General features: G+C 38.2%; 2 protein-coding genes across 2 annotated transcripts; one reads left to right on the top strand and one right to left on the bottom strand.

The window, feature by feature from the left end:
* Window positions 1–869: 869 nt before the first annotated feature.
* LOC134749543 (PX domain-containing protein kinase-like protein) lies at window positions 870–11,049 on the bottom strand. Its single transcript, XM_063684519.1, has 11 exons — window positions 10,813–11,049; window positions 10,527–10,715; window positions 9,978–10,074; window positions 9,757–9,863; window positions 7,814–7,930; window positions 6,972–7,215; window positions 3,981–4,223; window positions 3,533–3,750; window positions 3,143–3,223; window positions 2,923–3,022; window positions 870–1,456 (listed from the first exon to the last, which is right to left on the bottom strand). Exons 1-11 carry the CDS (start codon window positions 10,912–10,914, stop codon window positions 1,329–1,331), a joined length of 1,626 nt encoding a protein of 541 aa, XP_063540589.1. The 5' UTR covers window positions 10,915–11,049; the 3' UTR covers window positions 870–1,328.
* A 464-nt stretch (window positions 11,050–11,513) lies between these two features.
* On the top strand, window positions 11,514–19,320 carry LOC134749311 (ATP synthase subunit alpha, mitochondrial). The gene is made up of 10 exons (XM_063684210.1): window positions 11,514–11,671; window positions 12,063–12,185; window positions 12,611–12,724; window positions 13,614–13,878; window positions 14,878–15,102; window positions 15,648–15,817; window positions 16,238–16,332; window positions 16,688–16,907; window positions 17,651–17,818; window positions 18,864–19,320. The coding sequence occupies exons 1-10, from the start codon at window positions 11,606–11,608 to the stop codon at window positions 19,074–19,076; spliced, it is 1,659 nt and encodes a 552-aa protein (XP_063540280.1). The 5' UTR covers window positions 11,514–11,605; the 3' UTR covers window positions 19,077–19,320.
* Window positions 19,321–19,414: the final 94 nt, after the last annotated feature.

Genomic DNA, 19,414 nt, shown 5'->3' with positions numbered 1-19,414 from the left:
TCAGTGAGTTTCTGCGCATAATGCTGAAAGTCCTTAGTCCTTTTAGCATCGTTGAAGACAGCCCTGGTTTCCTTCCGGAAAAAAAAAAAAAAAAAAAAAAAAAAAAAAAAAAAAAAAAAAAAAAAGATCCTTTGCCCTATTTCATTCATTCCCCAGGTCCCCACTAATACGAATTTTTTACTTCTTTTTTGCCAAAATAAGTTCCCAATAAAGTGCAAACATGCATTACAACGAATATTTTTAATAGGTAGAAAGGAATACTGTTTTACAAATTTAACCTTACCAGCGAAGACATATTTATTTTAGTAAGGATTCGTGAACCTTACGGCTGCGAAATAAGGTCGGTTAAATACTTATGCGTTGCTATTTGCACCCGTGGTAAATGTCGAACGTTAGGAAAAACAATGTGAGGTTAATTAAATACGTGTATTTTTTTAAATAAACGTCTAGATTAAATTCACACGAATACATAAAACTTTCTGTATCTAACTACGAAATTCAGTTACAAAATTACTTCAAATTGACTATAAGTTAGTACCTATGCTACGCTTTGAGATTGTTACAAAGTTGCTATAGCAATATTACACAGTATTTTTGTAGTTGTATCATGCCATCTATACTCCATTGCAGATAGGATTAGACAGAAGGAAAAATGGTTATTTATAATAATTATAAATTATAATGCAATTTTTAGGATGTCAATCAATAAGTAACATTTCTCAATTAAATGCTCTAAACCTAGTTCTAAATAAAATATCAAAGAAGAAAATATTTTCACCCAATTATTTTTAGAGACACATGACAATTTGTAAATAATACAATATTCTTATTATAGTTTCAAATAAAAAGTATACTTCTTACAGTGTGACAAACAGAATAAAGTATATATTTATTTAAAACTCGTCGCCGAATATTATGCTGATAATATAGACTTTAGTATTATTGTAATAAGGTAAAAAGTCAAATTTAAACCACCTGTCCAAACAAGGTGTACATCAGGGGCGGAACTATACCAACTGAAACCCGTGGCAAATTCGTCGAGGTCTGTGCTCACGGCCTCTCAGTTAAATTGGGGCCCTTTTCGGAACAGGTCTGGCACTATACCTGTTTTACCACCCTACAGGTACGCCACTGGCGTGCCGGTAAAGAAGTTTTACATTTCACGATCGTAACGCCTCGGCCCCGAACAGCACGCTCGACGCTGCCGCCAATATCGGTTAGAACAAATATACGGTGGACGGGGTCAGCTCGCGCGCGTCCGTCGGTGTCGGTGGCCCCCGGGGACTGGGGACTGGGGACTGGGGAGTGGGGAGTGGGTAGGATGTGGTTCACCTCGAGTCGACGCGCGCGAGGCGGGTGCGGTCGAAGCCGCAGATGGCGCTGAGCAGCGCGCCGCGCGCCGAGCTCGGGCTGCACAAGGGCCGGGGGCTCGCGTCTGCGCCGCTCGTCTCGCCCGCTACAACAAAAATAGTACATTATTGTCGAGGCTCGGAAGTAGCTACTTGCTGGCTGAGGATTTGTTTTAAACGGACGACCTTGGGAGTCCGTTTAATTGAATCCGAAGCCAGCAAGTATCCTTCCAGCCGAGTCATATATAGTGCTTTTCTCAAAAATGGCGCAACAAATACAAATATAATAGAAATATTTTACAGAAGCAACGTTCTTATGTATATATTTTCACAGAAAAAGTAATAAGATTTGCTTTGCCGCCGTTTTATTTTTTTATTAAAAATAGAAGTGTATTTTTCTGCTGAAAATATGCCAACCTATTTGAGACACCTAAATAGTCGCGGTACCAACATTATAATAATAAGTACTGATCATCTGTTTGGCTGTTTATTGGACCTATGCCTTCATTTGATATGGCCACTTCAACTTTTAAAAAGTTTGGAACTCGACAAATAATGGAATTTGTATGCAACATTGCAGTCCCGAAATCGAGACTGCAATGTTTTTAACTTTTTAATTTTTTGACTGACCATAAACAACGCACTTCGCGACCTACTTTTAAACCGGCAACGTCGACTTTGCCGTCCATTTTTGAGAAAAACAACTTTACAATGCATGTGCTCGAAAAGTGCGTTTCCTACGGAGCCATATCATGCGGAAAGTACTACTTTTCCGCACTAGTGCTTTGTGTTTTCAATTTTTTTTACAGTACATATGGTGCTACTTTCTCGCACTAGTGCGGAAAACAGCATTTTTCCGCACTAGTGCTTTTTGGTTTAAATTTTTTAATAATTAAACTTATTTGCCATTATATGTTTTTTTTATTTACTCGCACAATGCATAGTAAAACATTGTATGATACACGTGCGTAAAGATGATTTCCGCACTTGTTGCATAAATAGCTATTTTCATTTCTCATGCTACGAAAGAGGGTTATTGTTGTTCTAAAAAGTGTGCAGAAAGTAATACGTTTCTGCACTAGAGCATTTTACTTTCCAAGTATGTTTTTTTTTTAATTATTCCCTCGACTCCTAAGCACTACTAAATTATAAAAACACCTGGGGCATTTTTGATTTTTACATGTTTTGTATCGTTAGCTTATTTCTGCCGACGGAATAGAGAAGTAGAGCTATAGAATTTATGAGCGAGCAGCAACAAATCACGGCTTGTGAAAAAAGGTGTCACAAATAGGACATTTTAACAACAACAGAAATACATCATCTGTGAAAATTTCAACTCATGTCACGATTCATGAGATACAGCCTAGTGACAGACAGACAGACGGATAGTGGAGTCTTAGTAATAGAGTCCCGTTTTTACCGTTTGGTTACGGAACCCTAAAAACCCTATGTTACAATGGGAAATTTAATGCATACCCGTTTCACTTTGGACTGGTTTTCCAATAAACATAAAGTTGTTATGCGTGTACGAGCTAGATTATAGACGAAAATAAATACCAGAAAATTGACTTACAAATGTGTGGCGGCGTGGGCGACGAGGCCGTGCTAGCACTCTGCGAGCGCACCGTCTCCGCCAGCGACGAAGTAGACTTCCACATGCTGTCTCTTTTTCTCTGCAAGAGAAGACAACCTCTAATAACCCTTTCAAGTAGCAGACATAACTTTAGATTTTACTAGCTTTTGCCCGCGACTTCTGCGTGGAGTTAGTAATCTGGGTACCTATGATAACTTACCGCTCTTTTCTTCTGTTTCTTTAGTTCCGTTTCAGAATTGAGTATTTCCTGTATACGCACTTCACGTTTCGCACTCCGCACCTGAAAATGAAAATCATTTCTAAGCTGAATCTGCTCTTGAGTGCTAAATCAATTAGGCACTTGGGAGAGGACTAGGAGAGGAAATTGGATTTTGTAGCATGTCTGTACAAGGATACAGGAGGTGACAACTCCCACAGAAGATGCCTCTCTCTTGGCAGTCCTAACCACACGGAGAGAAACTCTCCGGCCGTGCGAGCTCTAAGACTGCTGAACTCGCTACTTTTATCATTAATTTGTATAGTTTTAACTGTAATAATGCTGTACAAATTTTGTATGTAACAATAAATAAATAAACGTGACAAAACGTACCAACTTCTGATCCGCCTTCAGCCGTGCCTCGACCGCGTCCGCCGCTCTCCTAAGCTCCTCCTTGAGCGGCAGCGGAAACTTGAGGTGATGAGCTTCTAGCCGCGACCCATTCAACGTGGCTCTCGTAAAGAACGGGTGCTGCAGTAACGGCTCTAGGGCTCCGGACACGCGCGCGTTCTTACACGCCACGCTCGATATACACAGCTGGAGGACAGATTCTGAAATTATAAGGATTTGGTCTCTTGGAAAACGGTGATATGACGATGTGAAGTGTATGGGTAGATCACTTAGTTGATCCCCCTGCAAATAGATTTCTATGCAGGGGGGGGGGAAGGAGTTATCTCTGCAGCTGACTGTACAAATAAACCGCTTCAGCCGACCAGATCTTAAATTTTAAAAGATACGACCAGTGCATACTATTCTTTAAGTCCATACATATCAGACTTACCTAACTCAGCTGAGATTCCATGTGGGTAATCATCACAGTAGTAGCTTACTAACGGCTCTGCGAAGGCTAGCTCGTACAGCGTCCGCCCAAAGCAGTACACATCTACCGCTTCAGCTGACGAGACTCTTTTTAATTCTAGAAGGTACGGCCGGTGTAGGCTGGCCACACCGAGGATACTGTTCTCTAAGTCCATGAGGAGGGCTTTTTGGTTTTCTATCGCTATGTTGCCAGGGTGGAGGTGACCTGAAAGGATGATAGCTTTCTAAATATAGGATTTAGTATCTATAGGTATTTCGAGCTGGTGTGGTATAGTTTAAAGCATTATTTATACGAAAAAAGTATTAGGATCCATAGATTAGTATATGTTATTACTGTAATAGATAAGAAACTCTCGGACATTTCACGTTCACGTCTCTACTAGTGCTGCCCCTAGTGGTCCTGCTCTCAACTAATGAGACTGTATATGCAGTAAACACGCACACATGTACACACACACACACACACACACACACACACACACACGTACTTCTTTACCTACCTTTGTTACCTACATGTAACAACTTTAATATTGGAAACTGATTTATGTAGTAATCTTTGTCGTACCAATTTCCATTTGCTTAGAAAACTACATAAATCAGTTTTTCAGAATAAATAAATGAAAACTTATGTTGAATCAAGTACAATATATTATTTATAAGTACCTACTTATTTACATACGTTCCATTCCAAGTAACTAAGACACATGCAAATACAGCGACGCTTTAAGCGCACTTCCGTGAAAATAACTTAACAGCAAGTATGTAACAATTTATTTCCTGACTATGTTTTAAACAATAATTAGAGGCAACCTAATTCATTTCTTCTTCTTGATCCCAAAATAACTTGGAAAGCTTCAATAGTTTGATCCAACTTTTTTTGATTTAATTTAGATCCATTTTTGTCGCATATTTCATAGTTTTGAGAACATTCAAGCTTTTTATCCACAATTTGTGGTGCGGTGATCTGGGTGTTACAGCGCATTAGATTAGGTAGATTTTCCTTTTTTAGGTTCACTGAAATTGCCATTGACAACATCGAAAAACTTATCGAAGAAAAGCACGATACCTGCCGTGTCGCAACTTTATTCTGAAAGCTTTTTAATACCTGAAAATATATTAACAGTTAAGATGTTATCAAAAGTATAAAAAGGTTATTTTACAGCGAAACAGGACAAGTGTTGAGCATGCATTTTAAGGGTGTGCTATTGTCACATTTAATGTTAGGTAACAAGAAATCAGTGAATCGGGATATTATTCATGTAAAATGTCGACAAAGGTAACGTATTGTGGTTGGATTTTATCAGTAGATGTATGTCTTTCTAATTTTGGCAGGTTGTAGTTGATTTATCAGATTAAGACCTAGGCACGGAAAATAGTATCTTAATTATGATAATCAGAGCAACGTGTATGACGGGCCTTACGGGCACTAAGATTGGTGCTAGATCAACGGCTGTTATTTGAAATGTTACAATGTTCCATGTTCCATCGCCAACATTTCATAAATATGCGTTACCCGAAGCCTCTATCAAAGCTTTTGATAAAGATGAAATAATAAATAAATGTTCAGGAGGTATATATATATTATAAACTCGAAAATTTACTTACCTTGCCCTTATACCGATGTACATACAAGAAGGTACACAGATTCGGCGCGGCCCGGCCGGCATTGCTTTTCATCTTGCCTGCGTTGGTTTGGTTGAATGAGTAAGAGCACAACTCAACACAACTTACAAGGTTGGTTGTGATATAAAGAAACGCTGTTTGTTAATATCTTAACATAAATCTGACCAAAAATATGTTTAAACGGAATTTATATTAAAAAACAACTTAGAAATAATTTCAAAATTTCCCGTCAAACCAAACGTCATTTGGTTTTTTTATTCGTCTAAATACGTCAGTCTGTCATTGTACGGTGTTTGCACTACATATTAAAAAAACTACTTTTACGTTTCAAATTTATTTTGTTTCGTAGTTCATTTGCAACGTAAGGTTAGTAACACTATCAAAACATTTTTTATTAAAATATATTCTTCTAGATTTAATTAAATACGATTAAGTTACCTGCTTAAATATTTGTTTTGGTATATTTTGTTTTCTACTATCTACACACAAGAATGATATCTAGCCACACTCAGCCCTCCTTATGCTAAAGGCGGTATCTCAAAAACGAATGAACTGGAAATGGAACGTTATGATTCAAATTTAAGGTACTTATTTGCATGCAATCTTCAATTGAGATACCGCTTTTTAGCTCAGCAGGGCACCACGGCTGAGGAATATATGTCCAGCATAACCCAGAGATGGCATTATTATCAGCATTACATTACTCCTCTTCAGAGATACTATACCATGTTAGGATCCTCCTACACAAAAAGGATTGAGAAACTTGGCTATAATACTAAGTCTAATTTGGGCCTCATTATTACATGACCCCGACAAAGAGAAAGGTGTTACAATTACAAGTTTATCATGTATATATTTGTGTCTGTCTGTAGCATCCGACCTCCCAAACGGATGAATCAATTTAAGCGGTTTTCTCTTGGAGGATATAATCAAACGGAGTAGACATTAACAAGCGTTCCCCTCTGTCGAAACTCTATGACCAAAGGCCATACACATTGTATGGACTGATGTTTATCTGACATGGCTATTTTTACGTTACGTATACATTTGACGTGCCCCTCCCCCGCAAAAATCGGCAGACTGTTTTGTACAGAAAATAACAGACAAGGCGTCTCCATCTGGTTATATCCTATAAATGATTTGTGATTTTTAAGCTCCACCAATAATGGTTCTTAAATTAGATGAGTTACAATTCACTACATGGCACTGATACGGTTTTACTGGGGTTATCCAACATTTAGAATTACTTTTTGACTATTAATTATCAAACACTATACCAAGCGATCAAATATATATAAATAACCGGATATAAACAGATAAGCGTACATACCGTGCGGTAATCCCTTATCATGTAAAAACTTCAGCGCTTGTAATACTTGATATCCATAATGTGCTATTTGTCCTTCAGTCAACGGTTTCCTTACTTTAGGGTTCCCATATTTGGCGAGATGGTTCCGCGTGTATTCAGTCCCGTATAGTAAGTCTCTTAGGCTGCCGGTCTCGTGTATCCTTCGCACTACATAGGCCCCTGATTCCAAACTATGAATTGCTAATATTTTATCTATATGTGGATGCTGCAATTAAAGTATACTTTGATTTGTTACATGTATTGTATTGATTAAGTTATACATGTTAACTCAATTTATTAATTATTAATATATAAGGTGGTATTTTGCTTCACTTTAGATAGGTAGCCGCCCATGACCTTAATATCGAATAAGATACTCCTATAGCCATTCAGTAACTGGAATATGAAATTTCATCCAAAGCCATTATGCATTCATCTGATCCAGCACGCTTGAGTTACCACAAGCACTAACATTTTCAGCCAGTTGAAGTTACCATACAGTTATTGTTTGTGCCAATTCATTGGAAAATTGACCATAAAGCGATGTCGTTTACGCTGCGTTGCGTCAAGTTTTTATTATCCCTTTTGAGGCGGTCTGATTTAAGCGTATACGTGTCACTAGCATTTAAGGTTCAAATCAGATTGCATTTCCGCTTCCAGATGATCCACGCGTAATCGCCAAAACAATCGATATTTTGTAATACCATCTAGATAGCGGCGAGCGGCGTAAAAGTAAGAAATGTAAAAATGCCAACCATGCCCTATGTTCTATTATCCCACAAATAACAGATTACAATTTTACATATTAAAAATAAGTAACTTACATTTACACCCTTTATACTCTTAAAAGCTGCTTGCAGATCCTTATCACATAAATATCTATCAGGCCCATAGTTCTGCCACGATAATAGACAATTTGTTCTAGTCTCCGAGTCTGTCACCTGAGAACAATGAAGATAATTCAGGACATTGAACTTACAAGAAAAGTAGTCAACAGAATTATCATTCATGTGATAAATGTATATTCTAAATATTATTTGCAGTGATTCATAACAAAGATAGTGTTATAATTATGGATATAGGTATTTAATGCATCATCCTGCATTTAATTAATACTAAAAAGATTTATTTTGTTGACGGCCAAATTCAATGGGCGCTTTTATACTTTACGTAACTGTACGTTTTTAGGGTTCCGTACCCAAAAACGGGACCCTATTTCTAAGACTCCGCTGTCTGTCTTGTCCGTCTGTCACCAGGCTGTATCTCATGAACCGTGATAGCTAGACAGTTGAAATTTTCACAGATGATGTATTTCTGTTGCCGCTATAACAACAAATACTGAAAACAGAATAAAATAAATATTTAAGTGGGGCTCCCATACAACAAACGTGATTTTTTTGCCGTTTTTTTTTGCGTAATGGTACGGAACCCTTCGCCTTTGTACTTTCATTCCTGTAATTTATTTTTGTAAACTTGTGTTGTGTACAATAAAGTGATTACTAGTACTACTACTACCTATACAATACTTTTTATTACACACCTCACCCAGTTTAAATACAGGTACATAAACATATGAACAAAGAGAATAAACTAAGCTTGAGGTGGTTTTATTTCTAAAGAACGAACTCTTTCAGAAAGCTTTTGTGTATTTTAGCAACTTCCCTCTTTTTACAGATCTTAAATAAAAACTTGATTACTATATAGGTAAATAATTTAAATAATATTTGATATATATGAAAGGAAAAAAAAAACTATGATAAAGATATTGGCAGCTTTGTTGGCTGAAACTAGAATAAATTAGGCATAGTAAGCCAAACACTATTAGTGTGGGAGTAAGCTTATTATGACTCCAGTTCTCACAACAACTCATTCATAGTATATTTAAAAATAAACATAAGAAGTTTTCTGTGACAGTCGATTTTAGTGTTTCTAAATTTGTATTTATTTGAAATTTCTTGTTATGAAATAATCCTTTATTGAATCTTAAGGGTGGTTTCATGTTTTTGTTGTTGTCCTATTTCATGCGCCAGGGGATAACAGTAACACAAGTTGTTACAAAATAATAAAAGCGTGTTAAAAATGCTATAAAGGGGCCCACTGATTATCAGTCCGCCGGACGATATCGGCCTGTCAGTTAGAACAAAAATTTAACAGTTCCAAACAACTGACAGGCCGATATCGTCCAGCAGACTGGTAATCAGTGGGCCCCTTAACAGATACTTGACACATGATCAAAAGATAAAGAAATGGTCTTATTATTATAACATTTAAAACTTTCGTTTTGAACACATATTAAATCACATTTACAATCGGGTCTATCGGGAATTAATTTTGTTACCTTTATTTACCGACGTTTCGACACAGGTTTCACTGGTCGTGGTCGCGGCTAACTGACGTCCCAGCAAAATGTCAAAACAGAGATTTTTGTGACTACCCGACGAAAAGTGCATTTAAGTTTGGGGTAGACATCACATTTTCAAACCACCCACTACACATAAATGTTAATTATTGTCAATAGTCCGACACGCAACACTCACAACATCCGCGCACTCATCCGGACATCACTCACGATAAATAAAGGTAACAAAATAAATTCGCGATAGACCCGATTGTAAATGTGATTTAATATGTGGTCTTATTATTACCACAAAAATGACTGTTTTGGTGAAAAAAACTTGATCCTCCCTTAAAAATTTTCTCATAAAGTTTGTGTGTAAGTAGCATAATATAAGGTTTCAATTACTCATACTCATGTTCTAAAACTCACCAAAAAATAGTGCTTTCTAACTCTCCAGCCAATATCAGCCAGAGGCCCCTTCAACTCAAACTGTCCGTCTCCCCGCAGGGCTATCGACATTGTTTGCAGTGCTTGTTCTGAAAATAAAAGTAATTATAGAAAATACAAGTAATTTTACTTAAAACTAAAAGATGTATTAAATAACATGTACAACAACTCTATAACAATTAGTTAAAAATTAAAAAAAGTACCTGCAATATTTAATAAATAATTATTTGGATCCAAAAAACTCCTCACTGGTAAAGATAACGCTAGAATAGGATGTTTCAGTACTTGATTTATGTATTCCTGAAAATATATGTTGCATTAGGTTGGTATCCCACCAGTCCAATAACTTGGTCCAATGTGCATTACGTCTCACTCTCTCAGTAAGCAAAATCACAGAATAAATAATAGTTCTACTGTACAGAAAGGACACTTCCTACATATCCGAAGTTTAACAGCGATTCAGGGTCGAATCATGCTGGCCCTTTCTAATGTATGGGCCAACCCCTTCGGCTACTTAGGGATGTCAAAATTCAAGTCATTATCTTATTTGTGGTCATGCACGCAAAGGGAAGTCAAGTTGTGCCAACCCTAATAATTGATCGGAGCAATGCTGAGCCGAGTTTGCCTGAAAGGAGGAGTGTCCCCCCACTGACAAAATGTGAGATGCAAAAACACATTGGACAGGTGTAATAGCACCCTTAGCTACGTGGTCAGCATATTGCGCCACTCATTTACACTGAGGTGATGTGTACCTGCAAGGCTAATTGTCTTTCTGCAATAAAAGATGGTTGCATGTTCCCAATAAGTTTCTTTGGTGGCAATGGCAAGTCAATGTTAGCTTGCTGCAGGACCGATTGCAGCGCTGCGAAGTCCCTGTAGCGCCGAGACACCGTCCATTTGATCTCTTTGCTGGGACCTCTTTGCACTTGTAATCTGTATTCCTATAAATATAATTTGGTTTTCAGGCAATATGTTCGCAAGGCAATGACATATGTGATTCAACAGATCGTGAAATATTTCGCAACGAATATTACTTACAGTGTGCTTGTTGATATTTTGTGCATTTTCTATGATACAAATAAGTTTCTCTGTATCATCTAATATAACTTTGGAATGAGACTCTTTCTCAAATATAGCCATCACATCTAAGGTAATAAGAATTCATTGGTTTCGATTTACATTATACAAGATTAACAAATTTATTGTTATCACTGGAAAAACATTTAAAAAAAGACTAAAAACTGGGCGATTTTGTTTGACAGCTAGTAAAATTAAAGACACATGACGTTTCATTTTTTTTCTTTTTATCTTTACTTTGGCAATGGTAAATCTCTAACCATCTCTAATCGTTTTGTAATATTCTCTAAAGAAATACTTCCAATTTTTTTTAATAGGAATTAAATATTAATGATTTTCTTTTAGCCATGTAGCATTCAGCATAAATGTTTTATAATATTTATAGCCTCTCAATACTTCAATATCCGCTTTGAGGTGCGTTCTGAAAGTTTCGACGATTTATTTTGATTTACGCCTATGAAACTTTAGAATTGTAAAGTTTTTAGATACAAACTAAATTATTTTTAATCTATGAAATTTAAAAATTTAATACCAGTAATATATATGAAGTGCAGAACTGTTACTTACATAAATTTTATTTTCGTAAAAACTACTTTGGAAGCAATAAGTATGTTGGTTTCTTAACGACCTACATTTCCATCGACAGACCACAGACAAGGATCGATTATGTCATTTCCGGTTTAGCACCAACGAAGAAACGAGCGGAGAACCACACGGCCCTTCCTTCCACCAGTGTTATAAGAATTTGTGAAAAATGTCGCTGATCTCCGCTCGTTTGGCCTCTTCGGTGGCCAGGCGTATCCCAAATGCCGCGACAAAGGTATGCGTTCTTACGTTACTTAAAATTCAAGGTTTTGATCTAGAGTCCTAACCGGTGATATGATAGCCTGCGATATAACTTGGCAAATCACATGAATTGCCACTTGCAACTAATTATCTAAGTGGAATTACTGTTTTAGTTCAACAGTGTAGTGATACTGTTCATAATCATTCACAATATGTGTCTAATATGATGTTAATTTTCGCGTATGATTCGTGTTATGTAACAGAGGGCGATACTGCAGGACGTCGGTAATTTACTGGAAATGTCAATGGACAGTGCCTATCTAATTAGTAGATCGTTTAAATGGACAACCGTAACCCGTATAATAGTGTTAAGAAGTGTTTTATGAGTGAATTGATTATTGATGGTTTGGTTATGGCTGCGGCAGGTTTCGAAGGTCGCCGTCCCCGCCGTGTCCGTGGCGGCACGCAAGCTCCATGTCTCTTGCACGCAGCGGGCTGCCGAAATCTCCGCCATCCTGGAGGAGAGAATCCTCGGTGCTGCACCTAAGGTGAGTGATTACATAAACTGTTGAGGTTAAGATAAGAAGTTTTTCTCAATGTCAAAATACATGCAATAGTATTTCAGATAGAAAATTGTATGAAATTTCGTTTTTTTAAATCGTATTTAAATATTATTCCCAGGTCAGATACAGCTTTGATATTTATATAAAGTGAATCAGCTGATTTTGTACTAAGTGATAAAGTTACAGTCATTCTCTACAGATACTATCATCATCATCACCTGCTAAGATGCCGTGGCCAATGATGATGACACTACAGATACATTTCAGTAACCAATATAATATAGACCTTAATTCTTTGAATTCAGGTTTACAAAATAATCAGTTGAAGTCTTGTGAATAATATTATGCGGTCTTCCTGATTGTCCAAAAAGTTCATATATCAATACTTAATCATAGGGATTTATTTCCAGGCCGATTTGGAAGAGACTGGCCGTGTGCTGAGCATCGGTGACGGTATTGCCCGTGTGTATGGCCTCAAGAACATCCAGGCCGAGGAGATGGTGGAATTCTCCTCTGGTCTTAAGGTTGGTATACAATGTTTTTAAAATTGCAATGAAAGGGAATATTTTGTCTCTGGTTGATACAATATGAGAGCTAAGAAAAGGTCTAGGACAAACTGTAGGTGCAGAACCTTAGTTTAGTTGGAGGGGCTACAGTTCATAAGATTTCTTACAATAGGGTCATATTTATTTTTTGTTTTTAACTGTTTGAGGTTAACTGTATATTTAGGACATAAATTAGTCCAGTATTAAATAATTGTGATAGTATAGGTACCTAAACTAGGTAAATTACTATGTTACTTAATTATAGGCATTAAATAATAAGTTATTTGTTTTCTTTTTACATATTTTAAAGATTTTTGATAATGAAGTGAAAAAACTTGGCAACGTGCCAAGACTCCAGAGACTACTCCAGACTTACAATCAATATGACTCAATGAAAGCAAAAAAAATTGCTACATAAATAATCAGACAATCTTGCTCTCATTTGTTCCTCTTGACATAGCATGGCAACTTTCTATACTCAGGCACAGAATAAGTAATAATACTACAAAGGATGCTTCCTACAAACCGGAAGTTTGACAGCGATTCACGGTCGAATCATGCTGTATTTTTCTAATGTATGGCACTATCCCTTTCGGCTATTTAGGGTTGTCAAAATTCAAGTCATTATCTTTTCTGTGATCGTGCATGCAAAGGGACGTCAAGTTTTATCAACCCTAATAATGGCTCAGAGCAATGCTGAGCTGAGTGAAATGGGAGTTTCCCTGAAAGGAGGAGTGTCACTGACTCAGCAGAAATGGGATGTGGTTTTTTTTGTAAGAAAGAGTTAACTTAATGTTAAATAGGACATAAAAAAATGCCCCCCTTTCACCCTACCCTTCAATGTATTAAAGTAGCAACCACTCCCCAGGGTATGGCCCTCAACTTGGAGCCCGACAACGTGGGTGTTGTCGTGTTCGGTAACGACAAGCTGATCAAGGAGGGCGACATCGTGAAGCGAACCGGCGCCATCGTGGACGTGCCCGTGGGCGAGCAGCTGCTCGGCCGCGTCGTGGACGCGCTCGGCAACGCCATTGACGGCAAGGGCGCCATCGACACCAAGGTCCGCCAGCGTGTCGGCGTCAAGGCTCCGGGTATCATCCCCCGTGTGTCTGTGCGCGAGCCTATGCAGACTGGTGAGTTTAAAACACAATCACTTATTGTTGGCTAAATTCATAAATGTCCTAACTCCATTATATGGAGTCAAGAGATGCGACTTTATTGTAAAGCAGTTAACGTCGCATATCCTTCAACTCCCTGCGATTTTGTTAAGAGGTTTATGAATAGCAAAGAGAATATAATAAGATAGAGCGGTACTGTCATAGTAAATTTTGTAACCGCTGTAAATTCACTGCCATCTATTGACATACTTTAAAACTAAAAATGAAAATTTATAAAAATACGTTAAAATGTATTTAAATATGGATAAATTATTTTTTTATCTGTATTAATTATTTTTATATGATTTTGACCCATGTTCTTTCACTGATGTGCGTTAAAATTATAAATAACAAACGAAACCGTCAACGCCCTCTATACGAGAGTAGGCCAAAACTAGTGGCGCCCTCTGATCGAGAATCAAATTTTCGTGATTTTCGAGGCACGTTTTTTCCTTAGACTGTATCCATCTATTACGGAGTTATATCTATCTTTGTGACTAGTCAATAATAATATTCTAAATGATATTGACGATATTGTGCTGCAATTGCAATGATACATAATTACATATATCCTACCAATGTATTATGTAAGCACAATTTATGAATGTAAAGTAGCTGTAATGCACAGTATTCTTATCTTTGAGGTTGATTTGATATCATATTATTATAAGGCTTAAATTAAGAGTATATAACTTAACTAGCAGCAGCAGACGATCAGAAGTATAAAATATCTGAGGGTGTCATGTTACATAATACATACAACACCAAACCAGTTCTATTTAAAATAGGTCAGCAGTTATTGATTTACAATCCTACATAGTTATGAATGCAACTTTGCAAGCTTTGACAGCAAACTGTGCCAGTGCTCTCAATTCTACACAAGCCATTATCATGTACTTAACAGTTTTATTAATTTTTTTATGGTCCAAAATTCCTGTTTTAAAAAAAGATTTGCAAATGACCCATTTATTCCAGGCATCAAGGCCGTAGATTCCCTCGTGCCCATCGGCCGTGGGCAGCGTGAGCTGATCATCGGCGATCGTCAGACCGGCAAGACCGCTCTGGCCATCGACACCATCATCAACCAGCAGCGCTTCAACAAGGGCGAGGACGAGAAGAAGAAGCTGTACTGCATCTACGTCGCCATTGGACAGAAGAGGTCCACCGTCGCGCAGATTGTCAAGCGTTTGACTGATGCTGGTACGGAAAAATACGACACGAAAATGAGGGGATGCTGCGAACATCCTCCATTTTTAGTTGGGTCTGTATGCTTCTCTATTGCTTGATTATGCAACGGCATTAGAGAGCCCAATATACGAACGATCGAGGATGTTCGCAGTTATGGCCCTGACTCTAAAATTTGTAAGCATTATGGTGCTGAATACAATCAAGGTTTGTAGACATTAAAATACTGTGTGTGTGTTCCATCATTTTGGTAAACTTATCCATTTGTTATTAAATGTCTTGTTGAAGGTCATTTGAGGAGCTTATCCAGTTTCATCATTACTGAAGTGTTTACTCCTTTGAATATGAAATGTTCATTGATCATAGAATGACCAAAATGACCAAATAAATGGTTTTCCTTGCAAGAAATAAATATCTTCCTATTGCCCTTAAAAAAATCATAACTTGAACTTAGGATTTAAAAGGTAGGAAATGACTAATTTGGGGCATAGCAAATAGTACCCGAAAGTAAATCTTCGCTTCTTGTATCAAAAGTAGCATGAGAAATATATTGTGTACAGGTGCCATCAACTACACCATCATCGTGTCGGCCACGGCCTCGGACGCCGCCCCGCTGCAGTACCTGGCGCCCTACTCGGGCTGCGCCATGGGCGAGTTCTTCCGCGACAACGGCAAGCACGCGCTCATCATCTACGACGATCTGTCCAAGCAGGCCGTGGCCTACCGCCAGGTAAAATACATTGAATAGAATGGAAACATTGTCAGATCAAATTATTATATATCTTTGTTTTGAGACTTTTGAGGTTGCCGAACAACTTGCTAATATTACAGAAGTGTAAAAAAAAACAATTGGTGTGAGTTTGTAAAAGATTCATACTAAAATATTCTTTGGCAAGAGGCATTTGTCAGTGGAGCATTGGTAGAGGATGATCCTGTCTTTTTCCTATGCTAGTTTTATATGCAGTAAAATAACTGACTAGGACTACTAGAACTAGGCGTAGGAATGAACTTAGTTGAAGATTTAAGCCAATAAATCCTCTAATTCTTTAAGTATACTCGTGAATAGCAATTTTGGATATGTTGTACTTCTTTATTTGCTTTTAGAAGCATATGTAAGTGTGTGTAGTGTAATGTGAATGTTGTTTTGCAGATGTCTCTGCTGCTGCGTCGTCCCCCGGGTCGCGAGGCCTACCCCGGTGATGTGTTCTACCTCCACTCCCGTCTGCTCGAGCGTGCCGCTAAGATGTAAGTAGACCAGTTGAGACAAGTTATGCCTTAAATGAAATTTAAATAACCGACCAAGTTCGGGCTAGAGAAAGGCTCCATGCCGTCGTATGACATGATGGCAGCATACAAACGTGGTAAAAGATCGTATGTTCACTGACCTTGCGCTTTTATATTTAAGAGGCCAGTTTACCTGCCAATACTCAACACATGGGCAATAATCTTGGTTCATTCAAAATAATATAGTTAATAAAATGTAAAGAAAGCTTCGCCCGAGGCACGTCTACAATTACAGCTGATTTACTCTCGAGGCGACTCGTTTTGTGTGGACCCGCTAAACAATTCGTAATTGTAAATAAATATTTCCATGGCACAGGTCCGACAAGATGGGAGGCGGCTCCCTGACCGCCCTGCCCGTCATCGAGACCCAGGCCGGCGACGTGTCCGCGTACATTCCCACCAACGTGATCTCCATCACGGACGGCCAGATCTTCCTCGAGACCGAGCTCTTCTACAAGGGCATCCGGCCCGCCATCAACGTCGGCCTGTCCGTGTCCCGCGTCGGCTCTGCCGCCCAGACCAAGGCCATGAAACAGGTCAGATACTATTACCAAACCTACACACACTGCTCTATGTCACTCATATTGGATTCACACTTTTTTACAAAATATCATATTATGAAGTCACACTGTTCACCACAAGTCCTTTATGAACCACATAAAATTGTAGCTGATCCATCCATCCATTAATTACGTTACACGAATTTCGAGGTTTTTTGACCCCCCCCCTCCTTGTCACACTTGGTCACATTTGGCAAACCCCTCCCCCTGGTGTGACGTCACATTTTTTCAATGAAATCGGCAAATCGAATTAAGTATTATTAATATTTTATCAAAATATTTTTAACAAAAGAAATATTAGTAATTTTATAACCCAAAACAGATTGGGAAAGGAAATTGAACGATTAAAAACGATTATCGTTCCAAAAATGTGTTATTGAACTGTACAGCAAATAAAATAATTTAAATAAGTTAGTGACAAAGTTTGTGACTCCCCCCTCCCCCATGTCACAACATATCACATTATCTTGACCCCCTCCCCCCTAAACGTGTTATGTAATTAATGGATGACCCCTATTCATAAATTATGAGATTTACTGTAAATCACACATTACGAAGTTGTTATTAACATTTTGCTGGTTAAACTTCCAGCGTGTAATTTAATCTCTCTCGGTCCTTAAAGCCTTAATCAAACTTTAAATATAATGTTTTGTGTTAAGTTAGTACAGATACTTTACAAGCTAAGCCTTAGCCTTAACTAAGCCCTTTTTCCCTCTCAGGTGGCCGGCTCCATGAAGCTGGAGTTGGCTCAGTACCGTGAGGTGGCCGCCTTCGCCCAGTTCGGGTCCGACCTCGACGCCGCCACCCAGCAGCTGCTGAACCGCGGCATGCGGCTCACCGAGCTGCTCAAGCAGGGCCAATACGTGCCCATGGCTATTGAGGAGCAGGTAATCTACAATTTTAACTATCATTCCTCTGAACTTAGATTTTTAAATTTATTTTAAACCTTATTGATCCCTATTTTGTTGGAAATGAAATTCCAATTAGGCCGCGAACTGGACGCAACCACCGCTCGCGCCGCCCGGTCCCGATCAAACTGTATAGATTTGAATGAACCGTTTTGGACGACAGCGGCGGCCCGCCGCGTGCATCCAGTCCGCGGCCTAAAGGAATCTGTGAGGGAATGGAAGGAACTGATCAAAATGCTTCATTAAATTTATAAAGATCAGTTTCCGCTTGGAAAAGACCTTGGATGCCGTTTGTTTTTTACCTGTTTAGTAATTTGTTGTTGATATTAGGATGTTTTCGTTTTTCGCGGTAGGCCCTCTGAGAAAAGATACGATAAGATAATTTATTCCATAACAATTTTACAATCGTGTCGGAAATATAACTTACAAGCTACTAAAATAAATTACAATTTTATAAATAACATGCATATTACAGATTAAAATAAAATATACAAGATAAAAACAATCACAGTCTTATATTTAGTTTAGTTTAGTCTAATTTAAGAACATATCGAAAAATAAATTACAGATTACAAATAAAATCGTTGATTTCGTAATAGCATTTACTGATTAAATGGTCCCTTAGGCGGCATTTAAAGTTGTTTACATTATGCATTGTTTTGAGCTCAGTGGGGAGGCAATTATACAGTTTTACTGCTTGATATCGCACACAATGGTGAACAACTTTCAATTTAGGCGCTAACAAGTTATCCAAGTCCTTCCACTTGTAAAAGATTATTTCGCATTCATAGTCTTTTCATAGTTATAAACGGGACATAGGCATCCAGAATCATTACGTAAAGACTAACGCCCTTATTCATAAAACTTTATATGAATTTCATGTTAACAATTTTTGTTTTGTACAATAAAGTGATTTACTACTACTACTACTTTACGGGCCTGATTTAGTTAAATTGTTTTATCCCTTTCTTACAAATACATAAGTCAAAATGACAGATAAAGACAAACGATTGATTGTGTACAGGTCGCCATCATCTACTGCGGTGTCCGCGGCCATTTGGACAAGTTGGACCCCACCAAGATCACCGCTTTCGAGAAGGAATTCACCGCCCACATCAAGACCAGCCACCAGGGACTCCTGGCCACCATCGCCAAGGACGGCCAGATCACGCCCGAGTCCGACACTCAGCTCAAGAAGATCGTCACCGACTTCCTGGCTACCTTCACCTCGTCTTAAACTAGCATATTATTTATAACCCGTGGTTGTACTACGGTACAAGAAATCAGCTGGCTCGCAGTACAACCTCGGGCTAGCGGCCGCCTACGGAAGCATTGACGCCCAATGCTTCCGTCAGCGGCTCGCGTAGTTTAACATTCGTATGGACTGTATTGTATGTGAATACGAATCATGGAATGTATTTATCTCTCGCAATGTCAGGAGCAGGAGTATTGGTTATATAAAATATACGTCTTTAAAAATGTATGGTGGTTTCCTTTCTCAACTGTAATTAATAAATGAGGTAAAAACCCAGCAATTACAAAATTTATAAAAAACCCAGACGCCATGAAACGGAT

The sequence above is a fragment of the Cydia strobilella genome, chromosome 18 (assembly GCF_947568885.1).
Source record: "Cydia strobilella chromosome 18, ilCydStro3.1, whole genome shotgun sequence".
NCBI lineage: Eukaryota > Metazoa > Arthropoda > Insecta > Lepidoptera > Tortricidae > Cydia > Cydia strobilella.
Note: the sequence above shows the minus strand (reverse complement) of the source record. Positions and strands in the feature narration are given on the sequence as shown.